At 41.1% G+C, this 20,138-nt stretch overlaps 1 protein-coding gene and 1 pseudogene across 4 annotated transcripts in view; both read left to right on the top strand.

Moving 5' to 3' along the window:
• Window positions 1–374: 374 nt before the first annotated feature.
• LOC308557296 (large ribosomal subunit protein eL33 pseudogene) lies at window positions 375–748 on the top strand (annotated as a pseudogene). Its single transcript has one exon. The product of its transcript is annotated as a large ribosomal subunit protein eL33 pseudogene (transcript).
• Window positions 749–9,395: 8,647 nt separating this feature from the next.
• PDS5A (PDS5 cohesin associated factor A) overlaps window positions 9,396–20,138 on the top strand; it is a 93,068-nt gene continuing 82,325 nt past the window's right edge. Inside the window, exons 1-2 of one of the 3 annotated variants that reach the window (XM_081146406.1) lie at window positions 9,396–9,785; window positions 10,645–10,822. In XM_081146406.1, coding sequence (XP_081002532.1) covers window positions 10,685–10,822 — 138 coding nt within the window. In that variant the 5' untranslated portion in view covers window positions 9,396–9,785; window positions 10,645–10,684. Of the gene's footprint in view, window positions 9,786–9,933; window positions 9,995–10,644; window positions 10,823–20,138 lie in introns of those variants that run through there. The other 2 variants (XM_081146408.1, XM_081146407.1) reach the window with 2 other exon arrangements.

Genomic DNA, 20,138 nt, shown 5'->3' with positions numbered 1-20,138 from the left:
TGGGTTCAATTCCCAATCCAGGGCAGGTTTGATCCCTGCTCCAATTCGGGGGGGTGTGAGAGGCAGCCATTCGATGTGTCTTTCTCATGTCAAGGTTCCTCTCTCTCTCTCCCCCTTCTCCCTACCTTCTACTCTCTCTAAAAAAAAAATCAATGGAAAAAATATCCTCAGGTGAGGATTAACTAAAAAGAATTCAGCCCAATCTCAATAAAAAAATTTTTTAAAAAGAAAATTTCAAACTGCCTGTTGAATACAGGGACAATGTCTTGTCCATCTCTGCACCCTTGACACTTAGCACAGAACTTGCCAGACAGCAAGTGCTAAATGAGCCGATGTATCAAAACCCAGTTTAGCTCTTTCTCCATTTGGAGCCCATGGGGGCCTGCTGGGAACAGGACTTCTGCAATGACAAATATGCCTGGAAGTCTGTGGTCCAAGGCCATTTTTGCTGGCTGTAAGCAGGGTATCCAGAACCGAAGGAAGCACACTGTTTTTCTTAAAATTGAGGGTGTTTATGCTCATGATAAAACTGAATCCTATCTGGGCAAAAAGATGTGCTTATGTGTATAAAGCAAGAACAACACAGTGACTCCTGGTGGCAAACTGAACAAAACCAGAGTAATCTGGGGAAAGGTAACTCTGTGCTCATGGAAACAGTGGCATGGTTCGTGCTAAATCCCAAAGCAACCTTCCTGCTAATGCCATTGGACACAAAATCCGTGTAATGTTGTACCCCTTAAGGATTTAAACTTACTGAAAAGTAGACAAAAGTGGATTTGTTCTCTTGTGCTTTTGTTAAAAAGAAAAACCCAGTTTTACAGAGGTTCTTTTGGTTTTGTTTTTATTAATCCTCACCTGAGGATATTTTTTCCATTGATTTTTAGAGAGAGTGGAAGGAAAGGAGCAAGAGAGCTAAAAACATCAATGTGAAAGAGACACATTGATTGGTTGTCCCCGCAGGATGGGGGAGGATCGAACCTGCAACCCAGGTATGTGCCCTGGACCAGGAATCAAACCAGAGACCCTTCAGTGCTCGGCTAAGTATCTAACCACTTAGCCCCACACACCAGGGCTTACAGAGGTTCTTAACTGACCTCTCCCCATTCCATTTTTAAAAAACCCAACACACATGGAAGGGAAATTAACTTCCAAGGAAAGTTCTAGTCTCAGTACATGTTAGGCTCAATCAATCTCTGACTCTACAACTACAATTTTGCAAATTTAAAGTGGCTTTCAGATTGACAAATCCAGAAGCATTGGGGTATGTTCAAACACCAAACATTTCCTATTATGTTCACTATCCTGTGCTTTTTAAAGACTGAAAAGAGAACTGATGTAGACTAAAATATTTTCAATGGACTGGAAAGAAACAGAGTTTTCTGGGTGGGTTTTAATTTGTCAAAAATTCAATTAACAGGAAACTTCCTATCCCCTGAAAATCATGACAAATCTGTTATGATTAGGAGGTGAAACTGCTCTTTTTAAATTTCCTGCAGCTTCACTGCTTAATTTTCTTTAGTCTCTGGACAAGTTTATGCATAACTGAGCTCTAAAGAGTTTTTCTAAAATAGTATTTATCTAGGTAGTCCACATTCCAGGAACTATTCAGTTTCTGGAATTACTTGGAAAAATTCAGAAGACAAAAGTTGCGCAAATTCAGCACATTCCTTGGACAACTCAGATAGTGCTGGCTACCAGTTTTTACGTGGTTACATTTTTAGTTAAACCAGAAATTTGAAGTTCAGCTTCTCATTCTTACAATCTGTCATGGTTATTCTAATGACACTTAGTGGTCACAGTCATAGAAAAAATTACACTTAGAAAAATTCTTATTTAATAAAATGAAGAGAAAATAATTACTTGATTATTAAACCAGATAACTTTGCCTCTAGTCCATTGAATTTTTGCACAACCTCATTTAGAACATTACATATTCTCATTCCTAAACTGCTTTTAAAATTCCAGTTTTAGACTTTTGCATATCAGCTGACAAATAAATACTTTGAGCCAAAGCTTGGTGGAGTTGTCTGCCAACCAACAGTTCCACTTTTGCAGTTTCTCCATCTTAGTTGTATAATTAGTTAAATATTTGCTTGCACATTGTTATTTCATAAGAATATGAGTAAATGAAAAATGAAAATGAAGATTCTAGAGATAAATCGAGATTCACAAACTTAATACAATTGAGAAAAATGTAGAAATAAGATAAATTGTTGGTCACAACTTTATAAATGTTCTTCTACAGGCCTCTTTCAAAAGCAAACATTTAGTTCCAAAAATGAGAATGATGTAATTTGTCTCTCAGAAGGTAAAATGCTTTTGCTTTCTTACAGCTACCAACCAACCAACCCATTTTAAGACAAATTGCAAGTATGGTTGGTATACTCGTTTCCTAGAGCTGTTGTAACAAAGTACCACAAACACAGTGGCTTAAAAGAACAGAAATTCATTCTCTTACTGTTCTTGAGGCCCAAAGTCTGAAATCAAGGTGTCAGCAGGGCCCTACTTCCTGTGAAGGCTAAAGGGAGGACCCCTTCCTTGTTTCTTTCCTTGCTTCTGGTGCTTGCTGGTAATCCTTTGTGTTCCTTGGCTTGCAGCTCCATCACTCCAATCTCTGATTCCACTTTCACCTGGCCTTCTCCCCGCATGTCTTCTTATACGGACAACAGTCATTGATTTAGGGCGCACTCTATGACTTTATTTTAACTAATTACATCTACAAAGACTCTACTTCCAAATAAGGTCACATCTGGAGGGTCCATGTAGACATGAATTTGGGGGACACTATTCATCCCAGTAAAGCTAAGTTCACGGGTCATGGTTAAGATTTCATGAAACCCAATTGTTATTCTAAATCAGGTCGTTTGGTGTTTAAAGATCAGAAATTTACTCAGTTAGCTCAAGTAAAAGGGATTTTTACTGTAAGGAAATAATTCTTATGTGGAGTCCAAGGAAAACTGAACAATTAAGATAAAAATTAGGGCAGCTCAGGTTTCCTTAGCATATACGTATGTTGCAAGTTAAAGGCCTTTACAGTTTTGCACTGATATAATTCAGCTAAAAGTTCCATCTGTTGCTGAGTCTTAGTTCACAGATAGCCTCTCTCATGATATTTTATTTGGCTCAGCTCAGCCTATGAATTCCATCTTCTTGGTTCAGGTATCATTGCAAGCTCTGTCAGCTGGGGGCTCTGTGAGAGAGAGGGGGAGAGCGAGAAAATATACAGTATAGGGCTGGGATAGGAACAACTCTCTTAAAAGAGTTTGCAGGCCCTGGACAGGTAAAACCAATGAATGCATAAATAAGCGGAACAACAAATCGATGTTTCTCTCTCTTTCTCTCTCTCTCTCATATATAAATAAAAAATTTTTAAACAGAGTTTGCAGAGGGGAGACAATGATTATCCTCTCTAGTACATTTCGATAAATGAATCTCTTCTGCCTTTACAGTAGTGAAGAAGTATTTTTCATAAGTTTACTTTCTTAATTAGCTTAATTGTATAAAACAATAAGAGGCTGACATCCCAAGCTTCATAATAAAAATACTCTGTAATGTGATTACTCAAAGTTTAATTACCCTGAAAATTCTTTCAGTCCTATAATTATTTATTGTCCTAATACTAGCAACTTGAAAAAGGGCTGCAAAGTGGCATCCGTATAAAATATAAATCCAAATAATTTCTCACTTTATTACCACAATTAGAAAAAATATCAGGACACTTTTGGGGATATTACTCAAAAAATATTAAATGATATATATTTTTGAAATTTCTTGAGTTTGTCTTATTATTGTTTGGTCTCTTCTGGACTTCAGGTGCCCTGAGTTGGATTAATTATAATCCAACATATGAAAAGCCACCACTCTGCCCCAAAATAAAGCTTTAAAGAGAGTATATCTACCCATGGCCCTGGCTAGGTAGCTCAGTGGGTTAGAGTGTCATCCTGATACAACAAGTTTGCAGGTTCAACCCCGATCAGGGCATATACAAAAATCAACTAATGAATGCATAAATAAGTGGAACAACAAATTGATGTGCCTCTCTCTCTCCCTTCCTCTCTCTAAAATCAATAATTTTAAAAGATTATATCTTTGATTCATTCTCTCATCTTGTCCCCTTGTGTTCCCTGTTCCCTCTTGTACTTCAGGGTTAACCACAACCCTGAGCCTTGCTTTTGGATTTTATAAACAGGTTATCATATTATGTCATTAAGATTTACCCATGTTGCTTATACCTGTAGTTTCTTTCATATTTGAAAATATTTAGTTTTAGTTTACTTCCTTGCTTGTTAAATAATACTTAATTTTGATTAAACAATTCTAAGAAAGCTAATATTACTAATGACGGCATTTCAGACTTCACACTTTAAATTGAAGAGAAATAGCCCTGGCTGGTGTGGCTCAGTTGGTTGGAGCATCGTCCCTTGCAGCAAAAGGTGGCAGGTTTGACTCCCAATCAGGTGGTGGCTTTGATTCCCGATCAGGGCACATACCCAGGTTGTGAGCACGTGCAGGAAGCAACCAATTGATCTTTCCCTGTCACATCAATGTTTGTCTCTCTCTCCCTCCCTTTCTTCCTCTCTCTAAGATCAATTTTTAAAATTAATAAAAATAAATAAATAAGTTGAAGAGAGATGTTCATGGAGACTAAGATATTAGACAGAATTCAAATGAATTATTTTTAAAATTTACTTTTATTGTTGAAAGTATTACAGATGTCCCTCTTTTTCCCCCAATGACCCCCTCCACCCTGCTCCCACCCTCAAATAAAATTTTAAATTACTATGACAAACAAGTTAATCATTAACATCTTGGTCGTACTAGACCAAAATGATTCAGACTTCATATTTTTTGTTTTAAGCAGTCATAAGTCATTTCATTCATTACAGATAGTTATGTTATTATCATATGCCTAAATATATTTAAGTTTTAACAAATGTAAGCCAAGTTGTCAGTGATATCTGGAAAGACACTAAAATTAAAGTACCATTTTTTTAGTTTCATAGTGAATATGACATTGTTAAAATTTCTCTGTGACCAGAGAAATACATGGATGATTCCTATTTATAATTTGTAAAACTACTCAGGATAAATTTAGCAAGTTACATTTCAAATTGAAAATCAAGTAATTTCAGATAAATAGAATAAACATCTTTTTAAAAACTGCTTTAAATATTTTAAATATTTTTGCAATTTTATCTGTTTGGTTATATTTTTACTTTAGTTCACTTTCACTAAAAATGGCTTTAGTCTCCTATTACCCCATTTTATCCTTTTAACCTATCACTGTGCTCAATATCTACAGCATTCAGTATAAACAGAATTTATCTTCTACCCTCATCTTCTGTCAATCACTCCTACAAACTCTATACCCTAGAACTGCACAGTCCAATGCAGTAGCCACTAGCCACATATGGCTGTTTAGATTTTAAAATTTAAATTAAATTAAAACTTCTGTTCCCCGGTTGCAGTAGCCACATTTCAAGTATTATAGAGTCACATGTGGCTATGGCTACTGTACTGGACAATGCAGGTATGGAACATTTACATTGTTCCTGAAATTTCTATTGGACAGAACTGCTTTAGAGTTTGGACCTAGAATTTCTATATAGTTAGAATTTTGGGTTAGCAGTATGGTTGAAATATGGGTTTAGGGATTTATTCTGAAACTGCCTTAGATGTCATTCTGTACATAAATTGTATGCTTGGATGTGTGTATATGGGAGGTGGGCTGATTGTAATTATGTGGGGCTGGAACAAGGCTCACAAAGCCACTCCTTTATTCAATCATTTTTCTAACCACACCAGACTCCATCCCACTCCCACCCCTCAAAAAAAATTGCATGTAATTACCTCCAGGCCTCTGTTCACCTTGTGGTTATCTCTGCTAGCTATTGCCCTCCCCACAACAACTTCTCACCAAAATAACTCACCATTCAAGGCTCAGCCTCAAATGCTCCTTCATTTGTGAAGCTACCATAGCACCTATTTTCTAGGCTCACAGACAGTGTAGTTCAAAACTCTATTACAGAATATATTACAGCCTTGCCTTAGTGTATGTCTGATTTCTCCAGTGGATCCTGATCCTGTCAAGAGCAGGGACTTTTTGTCTTTGTTTTTAAAATATCTCCGCAGTACCTAGTACAATGTCTTACCCCTTGTAGGAGCTCAGAAACTGTTTGTTAAATTAACTTTTAAATAGCTTGGACGTCTAAAAGATATCCTGATCCTAAATCTGCTCCAAACATAGTCCTTCCCCTCTCAGTTAGTGGTTACTTTATCCAAGTTACCTAGGTCTAAAACTTTGGAGTCATCCTTAATTTTTGGACTTCTCTCTTTTTCTTATGCCATTTTTCATTACCTCTACTGTTACTACCTGGCCCTATTACCATCTCTCCTTGGAATTTTTGCAGTTGTCCTATACTTAGTAACCCTACTTCTATACATTATTTTCAACCCAGCACCTACACTGATTCATTATATATATATAATGAATTTTATGTATATAAAATTTATGTGGAGCTTTGTACTGATTCATTATACACATATATAATTTATGTGGAGCTTTATATGTGCCAGTAACTATTCTAGGCACTTTACAAATGTTAACTTATTTATTCCTCATACTGACCCTCTGAAATAAAATTATCCCCCTTTTACAGATGAGAAAAGTGAGGCATAGAAAGATGAAGTAATTTGTGCAAGGTTGTGTAGCTCATAGAACCTAAATCACATCATGTCCCTGCCCTGTTTGAAACACTGCAATAATTCCCCCATTTCAGTACAAGTCAAAGGCCAAAGGCCTAAAAGGCTATATGTGATCTGCATCCCCCCTTCTTTAGTTTCCTCCATAGCTATTTATTTATTTATTTATTTATTTATTTATTATTTACTTTATCTCTCCCCAAACAAATTAAGCTCCACCAAAGAAGCAGGGATTTTTGTCCCCTCCCCACTAACGCTTTTTTTCTCAGTGCCCAAAACAATGCCTTGAATACTAGGTCCTCTTAAAATAATTGTTGCACAAATGAGTCTATCTCATTAACTGTAAGTGGAAACAAATGTTTAAGAAAAGAAGTAAAAACAGGAATTTCAGAATTCCTGAATTTTAGGATGATACAAATTTAATTTATTTATGTGTTGTAATCATTGGGGCTTACTATCTTTTGAGTTCATAAAGTCAAACAATATTAGCAAAATAATAAATTACATAAAATTAAAATTTGTGGACATATACAAAACTCCATTTAATAATGGGTAAATTAGCCCCATCAGTGTGGCTTAGTTGGTTGAGAATCCTCCTGTGCACCAAAAGGTTGCAGGTTCTATTCCACGTCAGGGCACATGCCCGGGATGCAGACCTGATCCCTGGTAGAGGGCATGCAGGAGGCAGCTGATGGGTATCTCTCATCTATATTTCTATCTCTCTCTCTCCCTCTCCTTTCCTCTCTCTCTAAAAATCAATAAAAAACATATTTTTAAAAATAACTAATGGGTAAATTAGTGCAAGAATGAGAATGAAAATGAAAAGTATCACTCTTTCAAACCCAGCCCTGGCCGGGATTTGAACCCTGACCTCCTGGTTCATAGGTCAACACTCAACCACTGAGTCAGCAGACCCCTCAAAGCAACCCTCTTTATCAGCACCATGCTCTAACCAACTGAGATAACTGGCCACCCAATAAAAGCAGCACTCTTTTTTTTTTTTTTTTTTAATATATCTTATTGACTTCAGAGAGAGGAAAGGAGAGGGAGAGAGAGAGAGATAAACATCAGTGATGAGAGAGTCATTAATCGGCTGCCTCCTGCACGTCCCCGACTGGGGATCGAGCCCGCAACCCAGGCATGTGCCCTGACCGGGCATCAGAACCCCGATCACCTGGATCCTAGGTCGATGCTCAACCACTGAGCCACGCCCAGCCAGGCAGCATCACTCTATAGTTATTAAAATGACAAAATACAACACTGTGAAAGGGACAGCCTAAAAATAGAGAAGGTTTTGGGCGATTTAATAGTTTGGATAAAGACAATCTTGAATGGATTCTGCCTGCTACTCTATCTAAATGCCCAAGAACAAAGCACAGCCTTTACGCAGAGTTCTAGCAAATCAGCAACTGAGGCACGTTAGATTCCAAGATAAATGGAATACCCTAAAAACAATTCAGTAAGTGCTGTAACATTTAAGATCAAGTAAAGGATGTGGAAAAGGCCAATGGATATCCATCAAGAATAATTTAAATAAATAATCGCATGTAATTTTAAACTATGGCCGTTGTCAGTTTCAAAAGCTGAATGCTATTTAGTATTACTCTTTTTTCTCCCAAAGATCATCTTCTGAAATTATGCATGTGCCTTTAAGTTTCATTTGCTCAACTTTTTACATTAAATTGCTCAAACCCACTGCATTGGGTTTTCCTCTGGATGAAAGTTATTCTTTGGTATATGTATAACATTTAAAAAAAATTATCTCTATTGTTTAAAGTATTACTAATGTCCCTTTTTCCCCCATTGATCCCCTCCCCCCTGCACACCTCCCCCCAGGCTTTCACCAGACTATTGTCTGTGCCCATGGGTTATGCATATATGCATATAAATTCTTAGGGTAATGTCTCCCCACCCACCCACCCACGCCTGCCTTCCCCTTGAGATTCGTCAGTCTGTTCCATGCTTCTATGTCTCTGGATCTATTTTGTTCATCGGTTTATTTTGTGTATAACATTTTTTTAAAATGAGTTCTTCCATAAGTCACAAGAACCATCTAGCTAACTTGTAAACGTGCTTATTTCTGGGTTCTACGGTTTGAGAATGGAGCCTAGGAACCACTGGACTCCGCTATTTTTCTATTTTACAGCTTTCAAAATATTAACTTTAGAAATCTAAAGAGTAGAGGGGTAACTTCGTTGGTTGTCAGAAGGTAGAGAATGAGCAGCCCACGTTGTGCCAAGTTGCAAAACTTTTCCTCAGCTTGCAGATCTTCCGTCCCTAGGGAGGAAATCAGTTCATTTTCACCGAGTAATTAACCGTTTTTCCACCAGTTCCGTCCACGCCCCTCAGGATGACCCCCAAAAGTCATGAACTCATTTCCACGACGTAAGTTAAAGCTCTGTTCGTCCTGCTTGCCCTCAGAAGGCCGCGGGGACCGGGTTCGCTTCCCGCCACCGGGGCTCCTCCTCTGCTCGCCCTTTGGGTCTTGTCTTCCCCAAGTCGTTCCGCGCGGCAGGTCTTGGCGCCAACCGGGTGGCGGCGCTGTTCGCCCCACGCGCGGCACCTCGGGCCCGAGGGAGGCGGAGGCACGGCCGGCGGAGGAAGGGGAGGGAGCGAGGCGCGCGCCCTGCTCTCGCGTGCTCTCGCACCGCTCGCGTGACCGGCCGGTGTGTGCGCGAGGAGTCGGCTCCCGGGGACACGGACGGCGGTGCGCGCGCCGCTGCGAGGGGCGTCCGGGTCCGGGTCGGCGGACCCGGCGGGCGCGAGGTGCGGGCGGTCGGGCCGCGGGGGTCCGGGGCGGACACACGCGCACACGGTCCCGGAGGAGGCTTCTCCGAGGCTGCTCTTCCTCGGTCGGACGGAGAGCGGCAGTGTCTCCCCGCCCAGCGCACACTCGCTCCGCGTCTCCCCCCGCGGCGGCTGCTCCTCGGCACCGCCAGCCCCAGCGCCGCTCCGGGGCGGGAGGCGGCGGCGGCGGGACCCACGAAGCCGCTTTGTGTGCAGCCCGACGAGGGGCGGCGGCGCAACCACCTGACAGAGGCCCGGGCGCTGGATGCGCCTTCCGCCCGCATGAGGAGGAGGAGGTAAAGGCGGCGGCGGCTCGGCTCCCGCCCTCGGCTAGTGGAGGGAGGGGACGGAAGGGGAGATCCGGGGGGGGGGGGGCGCGGGACCGAGGCCCGGCGGGGCTGCCCGGAGGTACTGGTAAGGCCTTGGCGCGGGACGGCGCCCAGTGGCGGGGGGCGACAGAAGCCTCTGGGGTCCCTTAGCCGAAGTTGAAGGAACAAAATGTTAAGTACGGAGCCGCGTCAGCCGCTTCCTTGCGTGGGGTTTGGGGTGGAGGGCGGCTTGTTTTCCCCTCCCGCGGGGGTCGGGGAGCGGGACAGGGGAGGGTCGGGAGCGTGGCGGGGACGCCGGGGTCCCGAAGCTGGGCCCTGCAAGGGCGTTCGTTCCGGGGAGCCGCCGCTGCGTGTGGGTCCAGTCGGGTCCCTAGTTTTGCGGCCTAAGCCGAGCCCTATAGGCCTCGCGTCTCCTTTCCCGAAGGGGACCGGCCGTGTGGGGATCAGCGTTTCTCTCTGATGGAGCTGGGGCCTTGGTTGCCTCGCCAGATTCCGGAGGCCGCCAAACTTCGGACCTCGGTGCTTGGGGATGGATTTCATTGTGAAAGGCGGAATGGGAAACTCCTGCGCTGCTCGGCGCTTCCCGCGGCCCCAGCGGATGGTGCGGGAGAGCCCCGTGGGCCCGGGGCTGGCGGGGCCCGCGTGGGAGGGGGCAGCCGGGCGGCCGCCGAGGTTCAAGCCCCGGGAAGGAGCGGGTGGCGGGGCTGCCGCCGAGTCCCCGGCCTCCCGGGAGATAGGGCCCTTTGCCGATTAGAGATTTTTGAAATGAAAAAAGAGGTTACAAAGTCGCCCCTTTCCCGCTGAACTTTTGTTTTCTGACCGATAGAGGCCGGTAGAGGACTGTGAAAGAAAAGTTGTCCCCCAGGATGGACTTCACCGCGCAGCCCAAGCCTGCCACTGCCCTCTGTGGCGTCGGGAGTGCCGACGGGAAGATTGCTTACCCTCCGGGGGTAAAGGAGATCACCGACAAGATCACCACAGACGAAATGATCAAACGACTGAAGGTGAGAGTCAGGACAAAATGTCTACATTTCAGACGTGTGAGGTAGGAAGTGCCCTCTCCTGTGGTGGTTACCACCACACTAGGAGGCCTGGCCTTTAGCGTTTCACCTGCCAGGGTTTTTTTTTAGATAGCTTGTCGTCTACTCCTTAACCCCTCTGAAAGGTATTGGTCTATGTTGGCTGTATCTTTGAAAAAGTTCTGGGGGGGGGGGCATGACCATTATGAGCAATTCAAAGGGATGTTATGTTTTGAATCTTACTGATTTTTAAGCGTAAGAATTCAACTTTTAAAGTTTTTTTCTAGAAATATTTATGAGAATAGTGTTCAAAGTAACTTGCAACCTTAAATGTAGGTAATTAGTCTAGGAAGTCCTGTTTTCATCAACTTCTGAAGAGACTTGATTTAAGTACAAAAGGTATTTTTTAAATTGTCACAATCTTCTAATATGCAGAAACTTAAATGTGCATATAGTATGGTTAAACTTTGACAGAAGGTACTGACTTTTCAATATTCAGGCTTGAAGTAAGGTGATGTTTTAGGTCCACGTGTTGAAAGAGGTTGTAAGAAAAAGTATTACGGCTCCTTTTATAAAGAATCAGCTGATTTAGTTTAAGCATGGTGGTCCTAAGGTGAAAGGTGTAAGTTTCAGTTTTATGTTGGTGAAGTTTTTGCTGTGTTGCATGGACATAGATTGTGGCCACAGCCTTACAAAATAAATTCCATTCTTGTTAAGGGAATCAGTTTGATGCAGTGGTTCTCAACTAGGGCATCTTTTTTTTTTTTTAAGTCATGACTTTTTTTTTAATCCTCACTAGAGGGTATGTTTTTATTGATGTTGGAGAGAGAGAAAGGGAGATAGAGTGAGAGACAAACAGCAGATGTGAGAAACATCGATTGGTTGCCTCCTGTACTGTCCTGACTGGGGAACGAACCCAAAACCTAGGTATGTGCCCTGGCTGGAAATCGAACCCACCACTCTTTGGTGTATAGGACTATGCTCCAACCAGCTGGACCACCCAGCCAGGGCTCAACCAGTGCATCTTTGACCCCTAGAGGACATTTGCCAATGCCGAAGACCTTTTGGTTGTCAAAATTAGAGCTAGATTGAAGCCAGGAAGCCAGCTAGGAAACTATTAATAATTGTCTAGGTAAAAGGTATTGAAATCTTGAAGTACCGCAGTCATAGTGGGAATGAAAAGGTAGGGAATGATCCAAGAGATAATTCAGAGTTAGAATCAGACTTGGTGGGAGGTGAGGGAAGAAACAATGTAGATAGTGTTTCTACCTTGAGCAACTTGGTGAAATGTATTTTTAGGGAATGATCTTGCCCCTTTGCTCTTAGATATTAGTAGAGTGCCTAGTAAATGTTAATAATCTTGTGAGAGCTTAATGAATATTTAAAGGATTATTGTAGTTTAGTGTTTAAAATCTAATTATTTGTTACCTCTTTGGAAGGATTTGGACACAATACCTTCCATTAAAATAAATCTTGCCCTGGCCAGGTAGCTCAGTTGATTAGTGTGGTCCTACTATGCCAAGATTGCAGGTTCAAGCCCTGATCAGGGGAACATACAAGAATCAACCAATGAATACATAAATAAGTGGAACAACAAATTGATGTGTTTCTTTTTTCTCTTTCCCTCCCTCTCTAAAAATCAATAAATAAAAATTTTAAAAATAAGTAAATCTTTATACTAAAGATTATATATGAAGTGAGGTGCTTAATTGATGTTTCTTAAGGTTATATTGAGTGTTTTGAGATGCTGAAAAATTATGGAATATAAAACTGTTAAGTAAAAAATTTATGGATTTTTTTGGTATTCATCTTTAGAATATTGAAACTTGAATTCTAGTGATGGATAATCTGGTTTTAAAAAGTTATGGCTATAGCCCAGCCAGCGTGGCTAAGCAGTTGAACATCAACCTATGATCCAGGAGACTGAGGTTCGATTCCTGGTGAGGGCACATGCCCGAGTTGCAGGTTCGATCCCCAGTGGGGGGGCGTGCATGAGGCAGCCGATCAGTGACTCATCATTAATGTTTCTATCTCTCCCTCTCCCTTCCTCTCTCTCTCTGAAATCAATAAAATATATTAAAAATGTACATTTTTAAAAAGTTATGGCTATATATACATTTTCCACTTGATTAAATATCAGAAATATTGTTAACCATAGATGAACAGAGAATCAAGTCTAGCATGAGCATTGGGTTAGAGTATCCATTATGAGTTATTTTGGAAATTAAAATTGACATGCATATCAACTAATTTGAATGTCCTATGCTAAAATTTTGCTTTTCTCAAGAATTCTTAAAATTTTGTTTTCCACCCACCTTTCTAAATCTATTTTGACTTAGTACTATTTTGACTTTTTTTTTTTTTTGATATGTCTTTATTGGTTCAGAGAGAGGGAGGGAGAAAAAGAGATAGAAACATCAATGATGAGAGTCATTGATTAGCTGCCTCCTGCATGCCCCTGACTGGGCATTGAGCCCACAACCCTGGCATGTGCCTTGACCCGGAATTGAACCGCCATCTCCTGGATCCTAGGTTGGTGCTCAACCACTGAGCCACACCTGGCCCAGCCTATTTTGACTTTTTAGGTACCCTTGTTTAGTTAAAGTATTACTGTCTCATTTGAAGTACAGATTTTTTAAACAGTATTTAACTATTTTTTTATAATTTATGTTTATTAGACCCTTAAATATGGGCAAGTTTTATATATTCAGTATCTTTTTATAATATAGCAGTAATGTTCAGATGCGATATATAGATAAAAAGAGGGCTTAGCCCACCCGGGCGTGGCTCAGCGATTGAGCATCAGCCTAGGATCCAGGCGATCAGGGTTCGATTCCTGGTCAGGGCACATGCCCGGGTTGCGGGCTCGATCCCCAATGACTCTCTCATCATTGGTGTTTCTATCTCTCTCTCCCTCTGCTGCACTCTCTCTGAAGTCAATAAAGATATATTTAAAAAAAAAAAAAAAAAAAAAAGAGGGCTTAAAGACAAAATCTTGCACAATGGAATTCAGAGATATTTGGTCTAATTCTCTTCAATTTAAAGAACAGAACAAAGCATTTTTACAGCAGAACATAATTTTAGAGTTAGAAAGGTCTTAAATTCTGGAACGCCCCCTATTTTACAGATGACAAAAGTTAGGCCCAAGTGGCCAAGTGACACTTACCAAATCAGTCATAGGGCAGGTTAGTGGCACAGCCAAGGCAATAGCATCATATTTATTTTTATTCTTATAGCTGCTTTTGTCTAAGGAATCTGAGTAGAACTAAGAAGTAGTGGTTTTCATGCCCTGGCTGGGTGGCTCAGTTGATAGGAGCATCGTTCTGTATACCAAAAGGTTTCAGGTTCAATTCCTGGTCAGGGCACATACCTAGGTTGTGGGTTCAATCCTGTTTGGGGTATATACGTACGGGAGGCAACCCATCAATGTTTCTCACATCTATGTTCCTCACTCTTCCTCTCTAAAAGTCAATAAAAACATTCTTGGGTGCTTTTATTCAGTTGAAAACAGTAAAATGAAAAGAAAGGAAATCAATGCGAGTTAGTTTGGTCTTTTCCAGGGAGATACAGGACAGCATTTTTTAACATGAGAGAGAAACTATTGTGATGCTTTGAAGCTTCCTTGAAAATAATTCTTAGAGTATGTCTTTGATGAGCTAAGCTATTCTTTAATATAAAAGACGTTTCAACTTCTAAGGAAATACTTTTATGTCCAATCACACTGGCCTCTGTCAGTTCCTTGAACATGCCATGTTTATTTCTGCCTAGACAAATTCCACATTATGTAGGCCATATGTACCATTCCTCTCATTTCATTTGTCATTTATTTGTTCTTAATGAAAGTCTCTCAGATTCTTCATTATATACTCTTTTAACCCCTTCATATCACTTATTATAGTTGTGATATTACGCTTATGCATCTGTTAATTTGGTTTGTTTCCGCAACTTCTCTGTGAGCTTTGTGAGTACAAGTACCATACCTATATTTATTTTTTATCCTCCCAGTGCCAGGTTTAATGTCTGGCTCATAATTAGGTGCTCAACAAATATTAGTTGAATGAACAAATGAATACTTTGTATTAATATTGGATTAGAGAAATATTCTTATTTTTTAAAATGAAAGGTAATTTGAAAGATTTTGAATTGCAACTTAAGTACCTTACCTGTATACCAGAGATGATAACATACATATTTAGAATTTTAGAACTAAAAGATAGCTTAGAGTTTATTTGGGTTTGTTCTAATTTTCCAGATGAAGAAACTGAGTCTGAGAGATTCTGACCAACCCCAGTCACATAAAGCTGAAAACTGGCATTAACAGTTTGGTTACTTAGATAAGTTACAATTACATATTAATTGACAGAAGTATTAAAAGCCATACTAAAGTTAGTTGGCTGTTTTGAAAGACAGCAGACCATTTGCTACCAGTGTTACATTAAGTGTGATCTATATTTCACAGATACTCTTCCTCTTAATAGTTAAGGATTCGGAAACTAATGCAGAGGTCATACAAAGTTGCATTAAGTGATTCTGCCCACAGTTTGTTATACATAGTTTATCTCTGATCATGTGTTACTACAGAGCTATGTGCCACACTCATTTTTCTTCCTTTCTTTTTTGCTATTTTGGAGATGGGAGGCCCTTGATAAGCCTTGGTTTTTAAAAAGGAGATCCTGATGGGCAGGGTGAAATTTGTTTCTGATACCCATTTCTGATTACCTGGTCTCAGCTCAGTGCCCTAGATAATTCTCTGGTCATAACTTCATAACCAAACCGGCTATATTTATTCTGTCATTGAATCAAATAAAAATAATTACCTTGCTGCCAACAATTAGGAAAGATGAAATAACAGGGTTTTATTGTTCTGAAAATGTCTCCCATTTTTCTCCCACCAGGTCTGTCTTCTGTGTTTTTTTGCATTTGTCTGTAATCTTTCTCTTTGTTTCAGTAATTCTCTCTTTTCCCCACATTCTCACTTCTGCTTTCTATAGTCTTGTCTGTTTGATAGTTTAGTAGGAATTAGGATATGGGGATCTTGATTTAAGGTGGGCATCCTCCTTTTGTCATCAAACCTAGGTTGGGAGAGGGGAGGAATAGATTAGGGGAAGGAAGGACATGAGTTCTTTCCCTTTCCTCCAGGTGGACCCCAGAAATACTTAGTTTTGTTGTAATTATTTTCACCTCCATAAATGATTTTTATTCACTCCTAATTGCCAACACAGTATGTTAATTTTACATAAAATTCAGTATATAATTTCAACTCTGAATTCTGCTCACATATTTTAATTTTTTATTAATGCAGAAGATTCTGCTAAGAAATTAAGTTCAGAAGCAAGATTTCTTAAAATCAAACTCTAAAATATAGCCAGTATGTGTTTGTGAAGTAATAGTGAAGCACAGTTCTTATTTTAGACTTCTATTTGTGTATAACTATTCTGGTTTTCAGTTGCTGTGTAACAAACTACCCCGAATTCAGTGGTTTCTAACAGCAACTTTTTTTTTTTTTTGAGGGGGGGAAGGGAAGAAGAGAGAGAGAGAGAAACATCGATTTGTTGTTCCACTTATTTATACATCCACCGGTTGATTCTTGTATGTGTCCTGATCACAACCTTGGTGTATCAGGACAATGCTCTAACCAACTGAGCTACCCAGCCAGGGCAATAGCAACTTTTTTGTCTGTGGTAAAAAAATATGTATATATATCATAAAATTTACCATTTTAATAATTTTTAAGTGTGCAGTCTGTGGCATTTACATTGTTGTACAACCATCACTACTATCTTCCTCCAGAACTTTTTCATATTCCCCTACTGAAAATTTGTACCCATTAAACAATAACTCTATTCTCCCCTTCCCCTGGCCCAGCCAGCTACCATTCTACTTTTAGTCTCTGTGAATTTTACTACTCTATAAGTGGAATCATACAATATTTGTCCTTTTGTGACTGGCTTATTTCACTTAGCATAATGTCTTCAGGGTTTCTCCACATTGTAGTATGCGGCAGAATTTGCTTCCTTTTTAAGGCTGGATAATTGTCCATCGTATGTATATAGCATCTTTTGTTTATTCATTTGTCATTTAATGGACACCTAGGTTGCTTCTACCTTTTGGCTACTATGAGCAACTTTTCTTTATATTTCACAGTTTTGTGGATCAGGTATTCGGGCAGGGCTTGACTTATTTTTCTGCTCCGCATTGCTTACTGGGCTCACTCTGGTTTTCAGCTGGTGATTAGACGTCTAAAAGATTCACACTGGGTTTTCTCAAACACTTGGTGCCTTGGTAGAAACAGTTTAAAGAAACACTTGGTGGACTCAGCTGGGCCTTTTTTCCTTTGTGTATTGTAGACTTGGGGCTTCTTCACATGGTCTCTCCAGTAGGGTAGTTGGACTCAGGGCTCCAAGGCAGTATGGAGGAAGTTGCCAGTACTTTTAAAGGCTTGGTTCAGAATTGGCAGTGCCAGTTCTAACTTAGTCTACTAGTTGAAGTAGTCATAGCTCAAAAAAGTTTAAAAAAAACCAAGAAACAAAAATTAAATAGCCATAGCCCAACCCCCATTCAAGGGGAGAAAACCCTACTTCTCAGTGGAGAAGTAGGAAAGAATTTGTAGCCATCTTTAATCTATCACAGGAGCTCTCATGCCAACTCAAAGTATACCAACTATACACTTTGTAGTATATGTACAAACTTGAAAAACATTTAATCTCAAAAACAGCAGTATGGCAGAGGAGGGAAGATGTCAGCACTCTGACAAGAAGCAGATTGCCCTTGCTTCCAGCCACAGACTGGACTTACAGCTAAAATACTCTGTAGCCAGCTTGGAAAAACAAGAGAAATATACCTGAGTAGACATATTTTGAGTAAGGAACACTGAAGAAACATCATAGAGCCGGGGGGGGGGGGGGGCGTGTAGAAAGGGAGAGTCCCCCCAAAGCCAGTGCTGTGCTGCAAGGCCCGAGGGTTAGAGGCTGCAAAGCTCTCTCCCCTTGGTGGGAGTGTGGAATGGCACCCAAAAGCTGGGATCACAAACCCAGAGTAGAGGAGAATGGAAGGAGAACCCGTGCACGTTGGGCAGAGGGAGCCAGGGGAACAGTGTACCTGTGAGGAGGGACCACGCCTTCCCAGTGCAACGCACCTAATGGTGGCAGCGCTGGCAGGAGAAATTCACCCCAGGTGCTGACCACAAGAAAGGCTCTCCTGCAGGGTGTGACTTCCAAATAGAAAGAGCCAGAGGGCTGCACTCAGCAGCAACCTACAGGGACCCTCTGCTTTGCTGTAAGGCATTATGTAGAACCCCAGAAAGCACTTGAACTGTGTGGCACTGGGAAGGGGAAGAGAGCCCTCCTGCTGCCAGAGAGGGACCAGAGCTGCCAGCAGGGTGGATAGGGACTCCAGCCGCCGGAGCTGCCTGTGGGTAAAGCGGAGATTTTTTACCTGCTCTGAGGGAAGCCAGGATAGCACGCAAGGAGCTGCTCCAGATTTACTGAGATCAGCTGTGCAGGAGACCTGCGTGGGGCTGGCTTTGTGACCCCTCCTGCTTGGTTTGAGGCACAGGGGCCCTGGGACCACACAGGGCAGGTTCTCTGCCTGTTTGTTGCTTTGTGTGTCTTTGTTTGCTAAACGGGCATCCACCTTCCTGGCTTGCATTGGTGGGATAGACCAGCGAAAGCTGGGATTTGTGTCTGCATTGTGAACAGTTTGAACTCAGAGTCCTGTGAGATCAGCCAACCAGATCTGGGGAAGGGGGGGCGGAGCACAACTACCTTTCCCACAGGCTAGGAGCACCACCCACAACAGGAAAGGGGCTGGTTCAGCTCACTGAAGCCCCAGATATCGCCTGCAGGGCACAGTCCTGAGGGGGAAGGGTGAACAGTTCACAGGACAACATTATGAGTAAGACTCTCAGGGATTATTGTTTGGGAACTGGAGGAAAAGCTTAAAACCCCTTCTGGAGGTTGGGCAGGCAAATTGCTCACTGGAGTCTTTTTTAATCAAACCCACTGAGTCCAGGCCACTGAAACTGCCCATACAGAAAAGACAACAGACTGAATTTAGCCTGAACCTGTATCAGGCCATAGTATGGGGAACTAGAATTGGAGGATATGGTAGAGACTGAGGAGTTGGCTGTGGAGCAGAGACTAACTCTCTCACAGTGAGTGCCTGACAGCAAAACCACTTAAGTAAGGGGAGCAATATCCCCAGCTACACTAGCTAGCCTGCACCCTAAAGACTTTCATCAGAAGACTTTGGAAGAAGACCTGGCAACCACAAGGGGGAGGCAAAATAGCTGACAGGGGGAGGTGGTCCACAGAGAGCCTTAGATCAGCCAACTACCTAAGGAAACTAGAACCAAACCTAGACATCTCTTGACATTGGCTGACACACAAGTACCTCTTAGGAGACCCAGAATCAGCATACGGAACAGTAAGCCTCAGACAAAATAAGCTGCCTAGATGAAACTCACCTGATAGACTTTTTTTTTTTTAAAGAAAAGGAAAAGATTTTTTTAAAGATTTTTAATTTAATTTCTTTTAAAATTGTTTTGTCTTGCTTTGCTTGTTTTTTTGCTTTGTTGTGTTTTGTTTTGTGTGTTTTTTTTGTTCTATTATCAAGATTTTCTTGATATTTTCTGCTTTATAGCCGGGATATTACCATTATAACCAAAAAGTTTATTGCTTTTCTCTATTTTTACTCCATATCTCTTGTTAGCCTCCTTCCCTGTCCTTGTTTTACCTCTCTCTCTCTTCTTGTTCACTTAACATAACTTTCTTTTTTTCCCCTTTTCTTTTTCTCCCCTTTTATTCTGTCTTCCTATATTTTTGTTTGTGTTTGTTTATTTTATTCTTATTTTTTATTTTTCAACCATTTTCTTATTACTACTCTATCCTTATTTTTTGCTCACCCTTCTTTCCTTTCAGAATCTTCTCTGCCCCTTTTATCTCCCAGTAGCTTCTCTATTTTTTACTTTTTTTTATTTATTAAATATGTCTTTATTGATTTCAGGAGAGAAAGGGAGAGGGAGAGAAAGAGATAGAAACATCAATGATGAGAGAGTCATTGATTGGCTGCCGCCTGCACACCCCCAACTGGAGATGGAGCCCGCAACCTGGGCATGTGCCCTGACCGGGAATTGATGGTGATCTCCTGGATCATAAGTTAATGCTCAACTGCTGAGCCACGCCTGGCTGGGCTATTTTTCACTTTTTATTTTATTTTATTTTATTTTTATTATTTTTTTTTACTATTAGCAATAATATCTTTCTCTCCCTTTTTTTTTTTTTTTTGCTTTAGCATTTGTGTT

Source organism: Miniopterus schreibersii (genome assembly GCF_964146895.1).
Source record: "Miniopterus schreibersii genome assembly, chromosome: 1".
In the NCBI taxonomy this organism is placed as follows: Eukaryota; Metazoa; Chordata; class Mammalia; order Chiroptera; family Miniopteridae; genus Miniopterus; species Miniopterus schreibersii.
Note: the sequence above shows the minus strand (reverse complement) of the source record. Positions and strands in the feature narration are given on the sequence as shown.